This window comes from Eubalaena glacialis, chromosome 8 (genome assembly GCF_028564815.1).
Source record: "Eubalaena glacialis isolate mEubGla1 chromosome 8, mEubGla1.1.hap2.+ XY, whole genome shotgun sequence".
NCBI classification, from domain to species: domain Eukaryota; kingdom Metazoa; phylum Chordata; class Mammalia; order Artiodactyla; family Balaenidae; genus Eubalaena; species Eubalaena glacialis.
The window spans coordinates 16,157,250-16,175,679 of record NC_083723.1 but is presented as its reverse complement, the minus strand read 5'-3'; the positions used below and the strand labels follow the sequence as shown (position 1 = coordinate 16,175,679).

General features: G+C 38.6%; 1 protein-coding gene across 1 annotated transcript in view; it reads right to left on the bottom strand.

Annotated features, from left to right (window-relative positions):
• The window catches only part of LAMB4 (laminin subunit beta 4), a 110,164-nt gene extending 99,854 nt beyond the window's left edge, over positions 1-10,310 (bottom strand). Inside the window, 4 exon segments of the mRNA XM_061197589.1 lie at positions 1,605-1,740; positions 4,838-4,942; positions 4,945-4,997; positions 10,277-10,310. Of these exon segments, the coding sequence (XP_061053572.1) occupies positions 1,605-1,740; positions 4,838-4,942; positions 4,945-4,997; positions 10,277-10,310 (328 nt within the window).
• Between the last annotated feature and the right edge of the window lie 8,120 nt (positions 10,311-18,430).

Genomic DNA, 18,430 nt, shown 5'->3' with positions numbered 1-18,430 from the left:
ACAATATATAATATATTGTATTATTTATCATATATATTATTTATAATGTCATATATGATGTATATAATATACTTAATCCAATATATGAAAAATATTCTCATTTCAATATGTAATCAACGTTTGAAAAATTAGTAGTGCTTTATTACACATATTTTTTTTTTCTAAACTCGGTCTTAGAAATCCGGGGTGTTTTTACACTAACAGTACATCTCAATTTGGTTTTGCCATGTTTTGCGTGCTCAGGAGCCATGTGTGGAGCTACAGTATTGGACAGTCTAGTTCCAGAGAACAGTGGCTGCACCGTGGTGAATTGGGGAGCAGCTTAGCATTCTAGAGTGAATGGCTTGGGGAAGGATTTTCTGCCGAGAGAGCAGCCACACTCCAGGCTCTGTGTCAAGGGCTCCTAGCTCTTTCTGGAAAGGACATCTCCTGTCCCCTGTCTAAAGTTCTTGGTTGAGAACCCATCTTCTGTGTAGTCAGCTTTGACCAAAGGGCATTCCTTCTGTAAGGAGACGTGGAACGAATGCTGGACATGTGGGTCAAAGCAGCTGTGAAGCAAAAATGGCCACATCCGTCAATGTGGTAAAAACCACTAACATTCACTAAGGAGAGGCCAATGACAGACCAATCATTAGGATCCAAAATGAACCAGCATTTAATAGACACCAATCATGTCCCTGTCCAATGGGTGACATAGAAAAACAGCCTCGTATGATGCTCGCCCTAAATGATCTTACCTATTATGATTATTCCCACACTCCCCTATCATGGTCTAGGATCCCTGAAGGGAAATATGTTTAGGCATCTGAACAGAATAGAGGAATTGTAGCCCAAAGTGCAACATACAGAGATGTGGCAATGGAATCCTTTTCTGGGTTAAGGTTTCCAGACCAGTGTTGAAGAGGGCCCATCATTTAATATAGCCCAACCAGCTGCATTAAACACATAAGGCCCAAGGCTGGGGTGGGAAACAAGAAATCCCCAATCAGGTCCAAACTTACAGTGGTGTCTAGGAAATAAGGACGGTCAGGGTCAGTGTGAGGTTCAGTATCACAATTATTCATGAACAGGGAAGGGCATCAATCCAGGAAGGAAAGAACTGCAGTGAGGAGCCAACTCTCCTTTCAATTCAATTTTTATATTAAAATTTTTGGCTTACAGTAAGAAATAAAATGTCTTTTCTCTTTTTCCCTTCAGGAGTTGAAAAAGGAAAAAGCACATGGTATTCACTTTCAGACTTCCCCTTCGTTATTATTTCTGTTTACAGCAGTGTGTTTTGTATAAGTCTTAATTTACCAACACCTCGTAACTTCTTTTTTTTTTTAACAAAGAACAAGAGGATGCAGAGCTATGTTCCTTCCCACCACGGAAAAGTGAAACATTCTGAGTTATGTGCTTAAAAAATACTTCGATTTCTCAAGAGGAAAATAATCTTTCTTAAAATGAAAATTAAATTTTGTTTTTATACAGGGTTTTACATTCTCAGTGGATACTATTCCATTTCAGTATAACTCCTTGTCGTGATAGTGCCAAAATCTTACAGAGTGAAAGATGCCTTACTAAAAATTTGAAGAAATAAAAAACTGAAAAGAACTTAATCATACCGTTTTCTGATTGCCACCATTTCTTTTCTCCATCTGGTTCAAAACTTGGGATTACATTCTCAGTGGTGTGGCTGTTAGGTTGGGCGTGCAGATCATATGGAAATCTGGAGTCACAGAGGAAGCACTTTTGTTCCTCCTGGAAAACACATCATTAAAATTAAAAATAAAGAATCATCATTACTTATTGTTGATACGAATTAAAAACAAGCTGTACTTACTATATTTGTCATTCAGTCTGGCTAAAAATAGAAAGCAGAGGAAGTAACAAGACATCGATTTTTTCCATCAATAGGTGCTTAACTACAAAAACAAACAAAATTAAGATGTGGCCTAGAAATTTTATAAATTTAAACAGTTGGGACAAAAATGCAAATTTATGTAGAACTAATAATTTTTCTCATACAAGGGGCAGAGGAACTGGAGGTTATTTTAAACTATAGAAAAATAATTAGGATATACTATTGAGTTGGAATGACTCTCTTTAGCCAAAAAAGGAATAATTAGGGACTTCCCTGGTGGCACAATGGTTAAGAACCCGCCTGCCAATGCAGGGGACATGGGTTCGAGCTCTGGTCTGGGAAAATCCCACATGCCACAGAGCAACTAAGCCTGTGTCCCACAACTACTGAGCCTGCACTCTAGAGCCCGCAAACCACAACTACTGAGCCCGCGTGCCACAACTACTGAAGCCTGCAGGCCTAGAGCCTGAGCTCTGCAACAAGAGAAGCCACCACGATGAGAAGCCCATGCACCGCAATGAAGAGTAGCCCCTGCTCAACGCAACGAGAGAAAGCCCATGTGCAGCAATGAAGACCCAACGCAGCCAACAATAAATTTAAAAAAATAAAATTCAAATAGCTATATAAAAAAAAAGAATTAGTAAGAAATTAATGAAATAATTGGCCATTAGTTTATCTGCAACCATCATCCTTTCCCTCTCAGACAGTATTTTTGGCATAAAAGCTTCCAGGGCCAAAACCTTTACATCACACATGTGGATTTTATAAAAGATTTTCATTAAACTCACAACAGAGAGACCCACCCTCTTGTCTTGCAGACTAGAAGGTTTTAGTTAATTGCAACTAGTTTTGCTTGGGATGGATTTTCAAAGGTTGTAACAGTCAAGATTGGCCTTTGAATTTGCTTAATTTAATGCATCCACTTGCAGCTATACTTACTTAAAACTCCTGGGGAAATCTCCCAAGATTTCCAGAGGACTGCCAATGGCCTGCACGGTTGTTCCTGGCTAATATTTGCGGGACTCTGGAGGAGCATTTTTGCAAAGCTTCCAGGAAGCAGGAGTTATTTCTTACAGTCCTCCATATTGGAAATTACCTACAACAGCAAATGTGCTTGTAGGTATTCAGCGAATGTTTGGTTTTATGTTTGACCATGGCTTACAAGGGCCTACACGATCTGACCGGGCCCACCTCTTTTGTTGAACAAATGCATGATGATTTTAATGACTATTTCAGCTAGAGTCTGTCAAAGTAAACCAGCCTTTCAAGAGATCTATAAAATCTTTTTAGAATCATGGGCCACCATAAGCCTTATACTTGAAGAAAACCAAAATGCCCTCTGGAAATTAAGGACCGATACAAGCAACATCAGTTCTGCCTATAGGGAGGTTTGCCCCAGATCTGTCCTAAAAGAGTAGCAGGAGCCCTATGATTCCACTAAAAGGTGTCAAGACTTCATTCCAGTAATACTATGAAAATTATTGTGGAAAATGTTTAACTTCAAGGGCCATTTTGATTGTGGGCCTTTTTTTTTTTTTTCTGTAAACATTTTAGACCCACAATCTTTGATGGAAATGGCTACAGAGGATGCTTAGTTGTGTCAACTAGATATGGGAGGTCCGACTTGGGTAGCACTCTGAGTCAATGTTGACTTGAAGATTCGGAAGAGAATGTTTCACTTGATAGCTCTTTGCTAGACAATGGATGAAAAAAACTTATCCTCCATGCCAGGTAAATGTTTACGTAACTAGTACTTGTGGTCCCACCTGTAATACTTTGTCAGCAGAAGATATTTTGAGATTTTTTTTCCAGTTTGAAGATGAAGATTTCTGTGATTACCTAGACCAAAGAAGCTCTGCAGTTTGATTTACTTCTATTTTTGGTGTAACTTTGCAATATAGGAAAATCGATTTCTAATTATCATCAGAGTATATTGGCTCATGACAACTTAAGCAAATGCCAATGGTAGAAGGACAAGAGGGGTGATGCCAGTGTTGGAAAGTTTCTAGTATTAAAGTTGGGAACCACTTCTTTGTCCAGAGGACCTGGACTTCAGGAAGTTACCTGAAGGGCCTTCCATCCCACCTGACCTAAAACTGAGCAAAACTATAGTGTCATTTCCTTGCACATGTAGAGGATTTGCTTTCGTATACAAGTACTTCCCAAACTTAGACCAGGGCTCAACATTCAGGTATTGTCTCCACTTATTTATAATCATCTTCTTTTTACTAGAAACCAATGAGAATACAAAGCCTTTCCCAGAGCCTCTGGGAGTTGCCTTAAATGAACAATACATGGAAAAGCCTGGGCCACTAACGTTAGGCTTACATCCAACTTCCTTCCTGAACATCCTCTCAGTTAAGGGGTTGACGTAATTGCCTTGGGCTTTTCAGCAGGTATGATACTCAGATGACCTTGGATGCTTGTTTCAGAGCCCAGGAAAGAAAAAAAAAGCAACTGGTCCTTCCATAAAACTGGTCTTTAAGAAAAAAAGGCACAAAAATATGTTCACATCGGGATTTGACAGTCTCTAGACAAGACAGTTTCCAAGTAGCATGGAATTGTAGACAATTCCAAGCCTGCCCCAGCTCCATCTCTAGCTGAAGCAGGGCAGTGAGAACTCATGTTCAGCATAATAGCCTTGCGGTCCTAAGGGATCTTCCATCTTCACCCAACTAGTCAATTAAGTCCACTCCATGAGAGTCACTAAGGCAGCCAAGCAGAACAGTATATTGTACAGTATTCCCTTCAAAGACTGAATCAAAAAAGGCTTTTCTGTCTAACTCTAAAGGTAACAAGAAATAGATGAAGCCCATTTTCCTTTTTCTCTGATCAGGGAAGATTTCCCGGATGTTGAATTGAATCACTTGTGTCTCTGATGTTTGGGAAAGCGTGCTGTCTCCTTTTTACTGTTGTCTCGACGGCCCTAGATGTACTTGGAAAAATCTACATCATTGACTAAATCATGTCCCAACAAGTAAAGAATCAACCCACCTTAAGGTAGCTGAGGATGCAGTATTTCTGAGCCCCGCCGAGCCCGCAAGTAGAAGCGGAGAGCTGTGCGCTGAGACCCACCAGGAGATTGCTGGTGGGGGGGGGGGGCGACAGGCACCCCTGTTACATTCATCTTGAGCTTCCATGTAACTGAGCAACCCTTGATCATGACAGAAACAGGACAGAGGAGGCAGTCTAAGGGTAGCAGAAGGCTTAGAGAAGCAACTGGTTAAGTGGGAGAGTTAATAGTCCGTGTATTTTTAATACTAGTTCTGTGATTATTAAGATCCTGGTGGTGGATGCTGTTGGCACCCTCAGCCTGATGGAAATCTCTTAGCCTGGGAGGTTATGACATCTGTGCTCATGTCCCCACCTGGCCCAGCTGGTAGCCAGTGACTGATGGATACATATTTCCCAGTCATTGCCTCAGGCTGGGATCCACTCTGTGGTGCAATTTATGCTCAGAAGTTCTCCTGGGAGGAGGTTGAAGCCAGACTCCTGATGGGACCCCATCCTGCCTCCACCCCCCTCACTCTCCCTCCTCAGAGCATTCCCTCAATAAATCACTTGCACACAAATCCTTGTCTCAGGCTCTGCTTCTGGGACACCTGATCTGAGACAGCCTCCATTCGCTGGGAATTCTCTACGTGTCATTTTAGGGCAAATAACAAAGACGAATGCATAGACATGAGGAAGGAGAATCCTAATCCTGCCTCTTATACCTGTTGTTCAAACATGGAGAAAATCAACTGGAGAATTTAAGAATTCCTTGGGAAATAACTTTCTCTTAAAATATATAAATTCAACTGACCCCTTTATAACCTAATTGCTGGGTTCAGATACACCATGGACCAAATCATACCCCTTTGGGATAAAGGATGGGACAGATGGGAGTTTCAGCCTGTATAGTATACTTAGCCGTTGGTACCTGCTGTCCAACACATCTGTCATGAAGGTTTCGGTCACAGGTGAGCTAGAGCATTAAAGGGCAGCTCTATCTCAACTGTCACCTCAGTTCTTTACTTTTCACGTGTAGCCCCTGAGATAGTATCTTTAAATCTTGGTTTAAAAATGATTTTTAAAGTGCTGTTTGTTTTAAAATGTTAAATTCTGAGTTAAGATAACTGTTAAATCTTTATATGTGAATGTGGGGTGGGTACAGTAATCCAAACTATTTCTTGCCTGCGTGGATTGTCTGCAGGGTTTACTCCATTATGTTAAAGTTACACACTTGATTTGACAACAAGTGCATGATCAGTAAAAGGAAAAATTGGTAAATTGGACCTCATCAAAATTAAAAACTTTGTGAAGAGGTAAAAAGGCAAGCTACAGACTGGGAGAATATAATTACGAATCACATATCTGACAAAGCTCTTGATCTAGAATATATAAAGGGCTCTCAAAACTCAACATTAAAAAACCAATCCAAGTAGAAAATGGCAAGAAGCATGAATAGACATTTCACTGTAGGAGATAGACCGATAGCAAGTAAGCACCTGAGAAGATGTTCAACATCATTAGCCGTTAGGGAGACGCAAATCAAAACCACAATAGCACTACATACCTATCAGAATGGCTAAATAAAAAATAGTAATAACTCCAGCTGCTGGAGAGGATGTGGAAAACTGGATTACTCATACACTGCTGGTAGGAATGTAAAATGGAACAGCCACTCTGGGAAGAAGTATGGTAGTTTCTTATAAAGCTAAGCACGTGCTTATCATACAACCTAGCAATTACACTCTTAGGTAATTATCCCAGAGAAATTAAAGTATCTTTTCACAAAAATCTGTATAGCATCTTTATAATGGCCCCAAACTGGAAACAACCCAGATGTCCTTCAATGGGTGAATGGTTAAGTAAAATGTGGTCTATCCATACCATGGGATAGTACTCAGCAATAAAAAGGAAGGAGTCGTTGATACATGCAACACTATGGATGGATCTTCAAGGAATGATGCTGAGTAAACAACGCCAATCTTAAAAGGTTATGTACTACATAATTCCATTTCTTGAATGACACAATTATAGAGCTGGAAAACAGATTCATGGTGGCCAGGGGTGAGGGAGGCTGGGAGGGGGAGAGGGGGGTGTGGATATAAAAGAGGGATCCTGGAGGGATGGAACTGTTCCGTATCTTAACTGTGGTATGGTCTCATGAATCTATACACGTGATAAAATTGCATAGAATTAAATACACACACACACAAATACACAAACAAGAGCATGTAAAACTGCGGAAATCTGAATAAGGTTAATGGATTATTTCAATGTCAGTTTCCTGGCTGTAATATTGTATTGTAGTTACACAAGACGCTACCATTGGGGGAAATTGGGGGAAATGGGATCTCTCTGTATTATTTCTTACAACTGCATGAGAACTTGCAATGACCTCAAAACAAAAAATTAAATAAAAAAAAAAAACCCAAACAACTCTCTCCCCCTTCAAAATCACCCCATCAGCCTCTGGATGGTGAATCATGTAAATCCCACACTCTAAAATAATACACACAGGACAGGTTCCAGCTGCTCCTATATACTTTTCCCTTGAGACATGAAAATTTATGCCAAGTCCTGATTTCACCAGACAGGGGTGGGAGGGATGGGCCTAAAAGGAAAAATAATTACCATACTGTGGAATAAGCTTGGTTTCTCCTCAGTTTTTTCAACAGTAAAAATATAAAGAATCTTCTTCATGGACTTGTTTTGAATTTAATGGATTGCTTTCCTTCAAGCTGGCCTCCAAAAATACAGCCTATTGAAAAATAACGTTCTTTCTCTTGTGTACACATTTCCCACATCTATTCTGTTAATATGGTCATTTTGTGATTATTATTAGGTGTTAAACATATATAGATCATGGTTCTATAGCTAAGAATATGATCCATAATGTCTCCTTCCCCACAGGTTACCAAAAGTCAGTTTGAATGGGGGAATTTTCCATCTTCCATCTCATTGCAAAGATTATTATACTAAAACAGAGCACAATATTTCTTCCTCTTTCTTTGAGATGTGGTTAGGCCCCTGACACACTTTATTTCATTATATAATAGATGATCCTAGCTTGGTTAACCTGGATGTTTCTTTTTATTCACCCAACAATCCAAATCCAGATCTCCTTTTATTTCCTAGAATTGGCATCTAGGATAAATAACTAATGTAAAGTTTGGACTTCAATAGACAGAGGCTTTTTCAAAAAGGGCAGGTATAAAATCTCTGCTAATGCTACGTGTGGATTAGCTAAGATTCCCCTTCCAGGGCTTTATTCTTTTAGACAAGTTCCATCCTGAATTCTTTTATTGGAATTGTTGCCTTAGAGATTGAACATGTTTTTAGAAACTGACTTGGCCAAACATGTTTTAATCAAACATGTACTTTACAGAAATAAAAGTATTCCAAGACTTTGGGAAATTGAACTATTATTCATGTAATATTCTACCAGCAAATATGAACTTCTGGTCTAAAATTCTTGGCAGAAAGTGGCGAAAAACATTAAGTAGTTAAACCTTCATGCCTGAACGTAGATAGACGTAGCAATATCCTTCCTGGATTAAAGCTTTCAACTGCTGAGTTATTACATGAGCAATAGGTTGGAATTGATTTCGAGAATAATGTTTCTGTCTTTAGAAAATCAATGTATTGCTCAAAAATGACATAAAACTTGGCGATAGGATCTTATTAAAAATGAATTTAGGAAAGCTGGTCATTTAAAGAAAATATACAGTAAATTTTCGGTAAAGTCAGTCATTTTATAGATACAACCATTATTATACGATCTCTCAGTAATTTTGGATATTGTTATAATTTTCTTAAACACATGTGATGTTTTCATCTAGTTTAGACTTCACTTCAGAGTTTAGAGGCTATAAACACACACAACCATTTATGTACTCACACACATGATTTACTATGAGTGAGCAAACATGCAAAGGATGCACGTTGGATAAGATTTGCACTTTGTATACAGTTCCCCAAACCTGGGCCAATTTTATGATCCTTTCTCTTTATCTTCCTTAGTTAGAATACAAGACAGAGGGTTTAAATAGGTTTCAGTATTTATATAAATGCCTATGGTTGAACTATAAACCAGAAAATGCCCATGCAGCTGAGGTGGGTCTAACCTGGTTGGTAGTTTGACCACAGGCTACCCTAGAGATTTGGGTTAGAGCAGGTCAAGCTTAGGTTTAGAAACCTAGGATCTGTTGCAGGAAGGCCTTTTCCGCCCAAGCTAATTTAGTTTTGAAGGTTTTCCCTTCAGAGAGAAGGGTCTCCTGATTGAGGAGGCCTCACTCAGGCTCTGTGGTGTGGTTTAGAACTTTGGCAAGGTGTAAGTTATCCTACGGAGAGGCCGGGAAAAGATGCCATGATTGGTTTCTTCTGATTCTGAATACTGTTTTAGTCCCAAAGAGAACATCCAAAGAAGATATAGATGGGGACTTCCCTGGCCATCCTGTGGTCAGGACTCCACGCTTCCACTTCAGGGGGTGTGGGTTCGATCCCCGGTCAGGGAACTAAGATCCCGCATGCTGCAGAGCGTGGCCAAAACAAACAAACAAACAAAACAAAAAACAAAGCAGATGTAGACAAGACCAACTCTTCTCTGACTCTTTGAGACCAGATCTAAGCTTCCTAGTCCTGGGGGGGAAGCGCAGCACAGTGAGTCTCCACTTCCACTGGCTGGCTTGTGGCTTGCCTCTGAGGCAGAAATTTTTCAACAAAGAACAAATGAGCCTTTACCATCTAGAGCTGTTCTTCTTTGCTCCATGACCAGCCAAGCTAACTGAGAATTTGCCTCAGGGTTTGGGAGTTGCCAAATTAAAAGAGGAGATTCTTAAAGTCTACCGCCATGAAGAAATTCAGCAGGAATATTTGAAGAGAAGGTTCTAAGCAATTTAGTTAGTACTCACCCAAAGCAGGGCTGTTATAGATACAGAAAAGCAGGATCAAAGAGAGTAATTGTTGGAAACATCTTCTCTATGACTAATGTAAATGATTCTCAGCTTATTAAAGACAGCCCGGTCATGGAGAATTTGGCCTTTTAGTTCTGAGCTGCAGCTTACTCAGAAGACGGAACTTTGCCTATAAATTCTTCATGAGACCTCATCACTGGGATAAGTGCTACATTCAAAGCAGAGCTATTTTTAAAAATTAAAATGCATTGTATGTGTAAATTAAGAATCTGAAAGTAGTTTGCTTTTTTTAGTGTCTTATTTATCTGCTGCTGCTAATACTCCATTAAAGAGTGACAGAAATAGCTATGGGTGGATAATGGCCATGTTTGAATGGAACTTTCTAGTTGTTGACACAATTATACAACGGAAGAGCCATGCGAATATGTGTTAGTATAGAAAAAAGAGGTGGATATGTTTAAAACCTATCTCCACTAAATATTTTAGAACAATTCAATACAAGCAGAAAATGTATTTTGATAATACTCACCAAGGTGCAAAAAACAGGTCAGTTGAAATTGCATTCCTTGCAAGGATTCTTCAATATATGCAAATCAATCTACGTGATACAGCATATTAAGAAACTGAAGGAGAAAAACCATGTGATCATCTCAATAGATGCAGAGAAAGCTTTCAACAAAATTCAACACCCATTTATGATTAAAAACCCTCCAGAAAGTAGGCATAGAGGGAACTTTCCTCAACATAATAAAGGCCACATATGACAAACCCACAGCCAACATTGTCCTCAATGGTGAAAAACTGAAACCATTTCCACTAAGACCAGGAACAAGACAAGATTGCCCTCTCTCACCACTATTATTCAACATAGTTTTGGAAGTTTTAGCCACAGCAATCAGAGAAGAAAAAGAAATAAAAGGAATCCAAATCAGAAAAGAAGAAGTAAGCTGTCACTGTTTGCAGACGACATGATACTATACGTAGAGAATCCCAAAGATGCCACCAGAAAACTACTAGAGCTAATCAATGAATTTGGTAAAGTAGCAGGATACAATATTAACACACAGAAATCTCTTGCATTCCTATACACTAATGATGAAAAATGTGAAAGTGAAATTGAGAAAACACCCCCACTTACCATTGCAACAAAAAGAATAAAATACCTAGGAATAAACCTACCTAAGGAGACAAAAGACCTGTATGCAGAAAATTATAAGACACTGATGAAAGAATTTAAAGATGATACAAATAGATGGAGAGATATACCATGTTCTTGGAAGAATCAACATTGTGAAAATGACTCTACTACCCAAAGCAATCTACAGATTCAATGCAATCCCTATCAAACTACCAATGGCATTTTTCACAGAACTAGAACAAAAAATTTCACAATTTGTATGAAAACACAGAAGACCCCGAATAGCCAAAGCAATCTTGAGAAAGAAAAACGGAGCTGGAGGAATCAGGCTCCCTGACTTCAGACTATACTACAAAGCTACAGTAATCAAGACAGTATGGTAGTGGCACAAAAACAGAAATATACATCAATGGAACAGGATAGAAAGCTCAGAGATAAACCCACGCACATATGGTCACCTTATCTTTGATAAAGGAGGCAAGAATATACAATGGAGAAAAGACAGCCTCTTCAATAAGTGGTGCTGGGAAAACTGGACAGTTACATGTAAAAGAATGAAATTAGAACACTCCCTAACACCATACACAAAAATAAACTCAAAATGGATTAAAGACCTAAATGTAAGGCCAGACACTATCAAACTCTTGGAGGAAAACATAGGCAGAACACTCTATGACATCAATCACAGCAAGATCCTTTTTGACCCACCTCCTAGAGAAATGGAAATAAAAACAAAAGTAAACAAATGGGACCTAGTGAAACTTAAAAGCTTTTGCACAGCAAAGGAAACCATAAACAGGACGAAAAGACAACCCTCAGAATAGGAGAAAATATTTGCAAATGAAGCAACTGACAAAGGATTAATCTCCAAAATTTACATGCAGCTCATGCAGCTCAATATCAAAAAACAAACAACCCAATCCAAAAATGGGCAGAAGACCTAAATAGACATTTCTCCAAAGAAGATATACAGATTGCCAACAAACACATGAAAGAATGCTCAACATCATTAATCATTAGAGAAATGCAAATCAAAACTACAATGAGATATCATCTCACACAAGTCAGAATGGCCATCATCAAAAAATCTACAAACAATAAATGCTGGAGAGGGTGTCAAGAAAAGGGAACCCTCTTGCTCTGTTGGTGGGAATGTAAATTGATACAGCCACTATGGAGAACAGTATGGAGATTCCTTAAAAAACTAAAAATAGAACTACCATATGACCCAGCAATCCCACTACTGGGCATATACCCTGAGAAAACCATAATTCAAAAAGAGTCATGTACCACAATGTTCACTGCAGCTCAATCTACAATAGCCAGGACATGGAAGCAACCTAAGTGTCCATCGACAGATGGATGGACAAAGAAGATGTGGCACATATATACAATGGAATATTACTCAGCCATAAAAAGAAACGAAATTGAGTTATTTGTAGTGAGGTGGATGGACCTAGAGTCTGTCTTACAGAGTGAAGTAAGTCAGAAAGAGAAAAACAAATACCATATGCTAACACATATATAGGGAATCCAAAAAAAAAGGTCATGAAGAACCTACGGGTAAGACGGGAAGAAAGATGCAGACCTACTAGAGAATGGACTGGAGGACACAGGGAGGGTGAAGGGTAAGCTGGGACAAAGTGAGAGAGTGGTAGTGTATATATGGACATATATACACTATCAAATGTAAAATAGATAGCTAGTGGGAAGCAGTCGCATAGCATAGGGAGATCAGCTCAGTGCTTTGTGACCAGCTAGAAGGGTGGGATAGGGAGGGTGCCTCGGAGGGAGGGAGACGCAAGAGGGAAGAGATATGGGGATATATGTATATGTATAACTGATTCACTTTGTTATAAAGCAGAAACTAACACATCATTGTAAAGCAATTATACTCCAATAAAAATGTTTAAAAAAAAGGTCACATGACAATGACAGGGTTCAAGGTTCTAAATTCCAAAAAAAAAAAAAAAGAACCTAGGGGCAAGATGGGAGTAAAGACGCAGACCTACTAGAGAATGGACTTGAGGACACGGGGAGGGGGAAGGTAAGCTGGGATGAAGTGAGAGAGTGGCATGGACATATATACACTACCAAATGTAAAATAGATAGCTAGTGGGAAGCAGCCACATAGCACAGGGAGATCAGCTCAGTGCTTTGTGTCTACCTAGAGGGGTGGGATAGGGAGGGTGGGAAGTAGATGCAAGAGGGAGGAGATATGGAGATATATGTTTATGTATAGCTGATTCACTTTGTTATAAAGCAGAAACTAACACACCATTGTAAAGCAATTATACTCCAATAAAGACGTTTAAAAAAAAAAAAAAAGAAGAAAAGCTTGTTAAACTCAAAAGCTTTTGCACAGCAAAGGAAACCATAAACAAAACAAAAAGACAACCCACGGATTGGGAGAAAATATTTGCAGATGATGTGACTGACAAAGGATTAGTCTCCAAAATTTACCAACAGCTCATGAGGCTTAATATCATCAAAACAAACAACCCAATCAAAAAATGGGCGGAAGACCTAAATAGACGTTACTCCAAAGAAGATATACAGATGGGCAAGAGGCACATGAAGAGATGTTCAACATTGCTAATTATTAGAGAAATGCAAATCAAAAATACAATGAGGTTTCACCTCACACCAGTCAGAATGGCCATCATCAAAAATCCACAAACAATAAATGCTGGAGAGGGTGTGGAGAGAAGGGAACCCTCCTGCACTGTTGGTGGGAATGTAAATTGATGCAGCCACTATGGAGAACAGTATGGAGGTTCCTTAAAAAACTAAAAATAGAGCTACCATCTGATCCAGCAATCCCACTCCTGGGCATATACCCTGAGAAAAACATGGTCCAAAAGGATACTTGCACCCCAGTGTTCATTGCAGCACTGTTTAAAATAGCCAAGACCTGGAAGCAACCTAAATGTCCATCGACAGAGGAATGGATAAAGAAGATGTGGTATATATATATATATACAATGGAATATTACTCAACCATTAAAAAGAATGAAATAATGCCATTTGCAGCAACATGGATGGACCTACAGATTGTCATACAGAGTGAAGTAAGTCAGACAGAGAAAGTGAAATATTGTATGATATCCCTTATATGCAGAATCTAAAAAGAAATGATACAAATGAACTTATTTACAAAACAGAAACAGACTCACAGACTTACAGAATGAACTTATGGTTACCGGGGGGAAGGGTGGGGGGAAGGGATAGTCAGGGAGTTTGGGATCGACATGTACACACTGCTATATTTAAAATGGATAACCAACAAGGACCTACTGTACAGCACAGGGAACTCTGCTCAATGTTATATGGCAGCCTGGATGGGAGGGGAGTTTGGGGGAGAATGGATACATGTATATGTATGGCTGAGTCCCTTTGCCTTGCACCTGAAACTATCACAACGTTGTTAATCGACTATACTCCAATATATAATAAAAAGTTAAAAAAATAAAAAAGAAATTGCATTCTTTTGTCAGGAAATGATTAAATTCAATTCCGCTAGGTTTAAAAAAAAAGGAGGTTACAGTCAGTCACTGATAAAATCAATAATTGTCAATAATTTTAAGTGACTATTTGTCTGATGCTTCTTTTTTTTCTTTGGTACTTATTCTTCTATAGTCTTTTTTTCTCCTCTCTTTTTTAAATTGTAGTTAATTTACAATGTTGTTTTAGTTTCAAGTGTGTCTGATGGTTCTTATACTTTTGAGACACAAAATACCCACAGGGCCCAATTCCTTAAAAAATGAGTGTATACAAGTTTTACAAATATTTGTTTTCTATTTTTTGAAGAAACAGAAGGCAATAGTTAATCTGTTTTGTCCATTTTTATTTAGAAAACAATTTTAATTATATGATTAACATGTACTCGTTGAAAAAATAGAAATATCAGAAAACAAAATGAAGGAATTATTATCCGTTGAACTACCACCCAGAGAAAAGTGGTTAATATCTTGCTATATGTTCTTCCATGCTTTTTTCCTCGCATATAAATATTTTCCAAAAATGATATCATACTGTATGCTTGTTTCAGTCTATACAACCCAGGCATCTTTCTGTACCAGCAAAAACATTTTTACATCAGGGAATTTCCACCCAGTGAAGGACATTAGGACCACCTGGGGGCTTCCACAAATCCAAGCTGTGTCCCCCTTTGTAGATCCAGCTATGCCTCTTTAGGTAGAGGGCCACCCCCAAGTCACTGTTGTAAGGGACCTTGATATAAATGGCAGTATACACACACCTCAGTGGTTTAGGAGGAGAGGAGGTGAGATGCTCTCCTGCACCAGTATTTTATTTATTCATTTTAAGATTAAAAAAATTTTTTTTAAGTTTTCTTTTATATTGGAGTACAGTTGATTAACAATGTTGTATTAGTTTCAAGTGTACAGCACAGTGGCACCAGTATTTTAAACGAGCGGATCATATTCCTCTGAATGCCAGGACCAGAATCTATTTAACGAAGGCCCTATTGGTTGATGTGGACTTCCTTTCTTATATTTTCCTGTTATAAATATTTTTGCTAAATCTTTGATCATATCCTTAATTATTCCCCAGGATATATTAAGGGGAGAGGAAATACTGGATCAAAGAGCATATGTATGCTTGTGTGTATATAAAATTTTGATGTTACTGTCAAGAGCCATATGGAACGTTTGTCCCAATTTACACTCCCACCAACAGCCTATGGGAACAATCATTTAAAACTCTGTCAATTTAAAAAGCAAAAAATTATACCTCATCATTATTATTTCAATGTCTTTGTTTGAAGAGCAGTGAATGTCAAATATTTTTCATGTACTTACAGATGAGAATTTTTTTCCATTATGGTTTATTACAGGATATTGAATACAGCTACCTGCGCTATGAGATTTTTTTTTTTTTTTTTTTTAACATTCTCACCTCCAGGGCTTTTCCTAGTGAGTTTTTGGTTTCTCCTACTAACCCCACATTCTCAATCCCTCTAATCTTTCATTCCCTGCCCTCTAGCATCAGTACACCATTTCCTGCTTTCTGAACCCTCTTCTCATGCTGTTTCCTTTGCCTTGAATGCCACCCTCCTAAACTTCAATGCCAGCTTCTTTATGAAGTCTTTTTAGGGTGTTTTGAAAAGCCTGATGTAGGAAAATTTCCCATTCTGTCATCCAAGCTCTTTGCATAGCTTGGGGTTTATTTTGCATCTCAAATGTCATAAGGAAATCACTCACTGAAAAATGGTCCCCTCTGCAGCATCCCCATCTGGAAATGAGCTCTATCTGTTATAAAAGTCTGCAATTTGGGACTAATGACTTTACACAAAACCTTGCAAAGTCCTATAGGAGAATCCAGGATGGAGCCTTAGGAAGGTCCATCACTAAAAATTGCCCGAACCTGAGCACTTTTTCTAGGTGGCGCTTTCTTGTTGCCGTTTCCTCAGTCAGAGCATGTGGCTTTGGTCAATTACCCAGCTACACTTAAGATAACATGAAATTTCCACTCCTGATGTCCTCCTGGATTCAGAACTCCTGCCTGCATGCTCTTTCTGTCCAGAAACGCAGAATCATTAACCATGTGATTATCCTTTTCAGAAGAATAGGCAACATAAGCAAAGTTTGAAAATATTATCCTCTATAACCAAAGAAACCAAATTCAGTGAGATTATAACCCGTGTAAATAGCCTACTACTCAGGGCTTGAAATGATCTAGGCTCTGAATGGCTGAAGGTAATTAAAGTGCTGCATAGAAAATATAATGGCATTCCTGTTTCTTCCCCAATGGGGAATCCACTCACAGGGCAGATTCCAAACTGAAAGACTGCTTCCATCTACCAACCATGGGATAAAATCTCCCTCCTTTGGAAAGATGGGAGGGAGGCAGATTGCAGAATTCTAAGGACTCAGATTTAGAGAGAAAGAAGGCAGAACTGTAGTGGCGATGGCAGGAGGAAAAGAAAGCATGAAATACCTTTTGCAGAGCATCTGGGAGGAACAAAGTTGCCTTCATATCACAGTTCATCACATTTCTGCGATGAAAATGAACCTCTGGGAATTTTCTCAGTCCAAGGGTTATCTTCAAGCAATGATCAAGTCATGAGAGGAAGAAATGCACTTCCCAGCATAAATCAGCTGGGTTCAAGAATGACTTGCCCAAATGAAGAGGAGGAAGAGGAGCTAGAAGAAGATCCAGACTGGACCAGAATAGGTGCCCTATTAATAATTGCTTACGGATTATCACCAGTTACTCAGTGAGGAAATAAATGACAGAGTCACAGGGCTTACCCATCATTCCCCTGCCTGCTGAGTGCCTCCACTTAGATCAGTGGGGCACAGCCCTGGCCACACCTTAGAAACACCTGGAGACATTACTTTTTAATGACTTCTCTTAAAGATATTTATTCATTTTATAATACACATAACGTAAAATTTACCATCTCAACCATTTTAAAGGTTACAGTTCAGTAGTCCTAAGAAGATCTAAATAGATAATTCTCCAAAGAAGACATACAGATGGCCAAAAAGCACATAAAAAGATGCTCAACATCGCTCATTGATAGAGAAATGCAAATCAAAAGTAATGAGGTTATCACCTAGTACCCGACAGAATAACCATCATCAAAAAGTCTATAAACAATAAATGCTGGAGAGGGTGTGGAGAAAAGGGAAGCCTCCTACACTGTTGGTGGAAATGTAAATTGATACAGCCACTATGGAGAACAGTATGGAGGTTCCTTAAAAAACTAAAAATAGAGCTACCATATGATCCAGCAATCCCACTCCTGGGCATACATCTGGAGAAAACCATAATTCGCAAATATACATGCACCCCAACGTTCATTGCAGCACTATTTACAATAGCCAAGACATGGAAGCAACCTAAATGTCCATTGACAGAGGAATGGATAAAGAAGATGTGGTACATATATACAATAGAACATTACTCAGCCATAAGAAAGAATGAAATAATGCCATTTGCGGCAACATGAATGGACCTAGAGATTATCATACTAAGTGAAATAAGTCAGATAAAGATAAAAATCATATGATATCAGTTATCTGTGGAATCTAAAGGAAAAATGACACAAATGAACTTATCCACAAAACAGAAACAGACTTTGAAAACAAACTTATGGTTAACAAAGGAGAAACGGGGTTGGGGGGGAGGGTTAAATTAGGAGTTTAGAATTACCATGTACACACCACTATATATAAAATAGATTATCAACAAGGACCTACAGGGAACTCCACTCAATACTCTGTAATAACCTATATGGGAAAAGAATCTGAAAAAGAATGGATATATGCATACGTACAACTGAATCACTTAGTTGTACACCTGAAACTAACAAAACACTGTAAATCAACTATACTCCAATATAAAATAAAAATTAAATTTAAAAAAATTTTTAAAAAATCAGAATTATCTGGGGGTGGAATCTTGGCATCAGTTTTTTGTTTTTTGTTTTTTTTTTTTTACAAGATTCCAGGTGATTCCAATATGCAGCAAAGTTTGGGACCCTCCCACCCAGCATTACCATGGGCCAATTTGCTT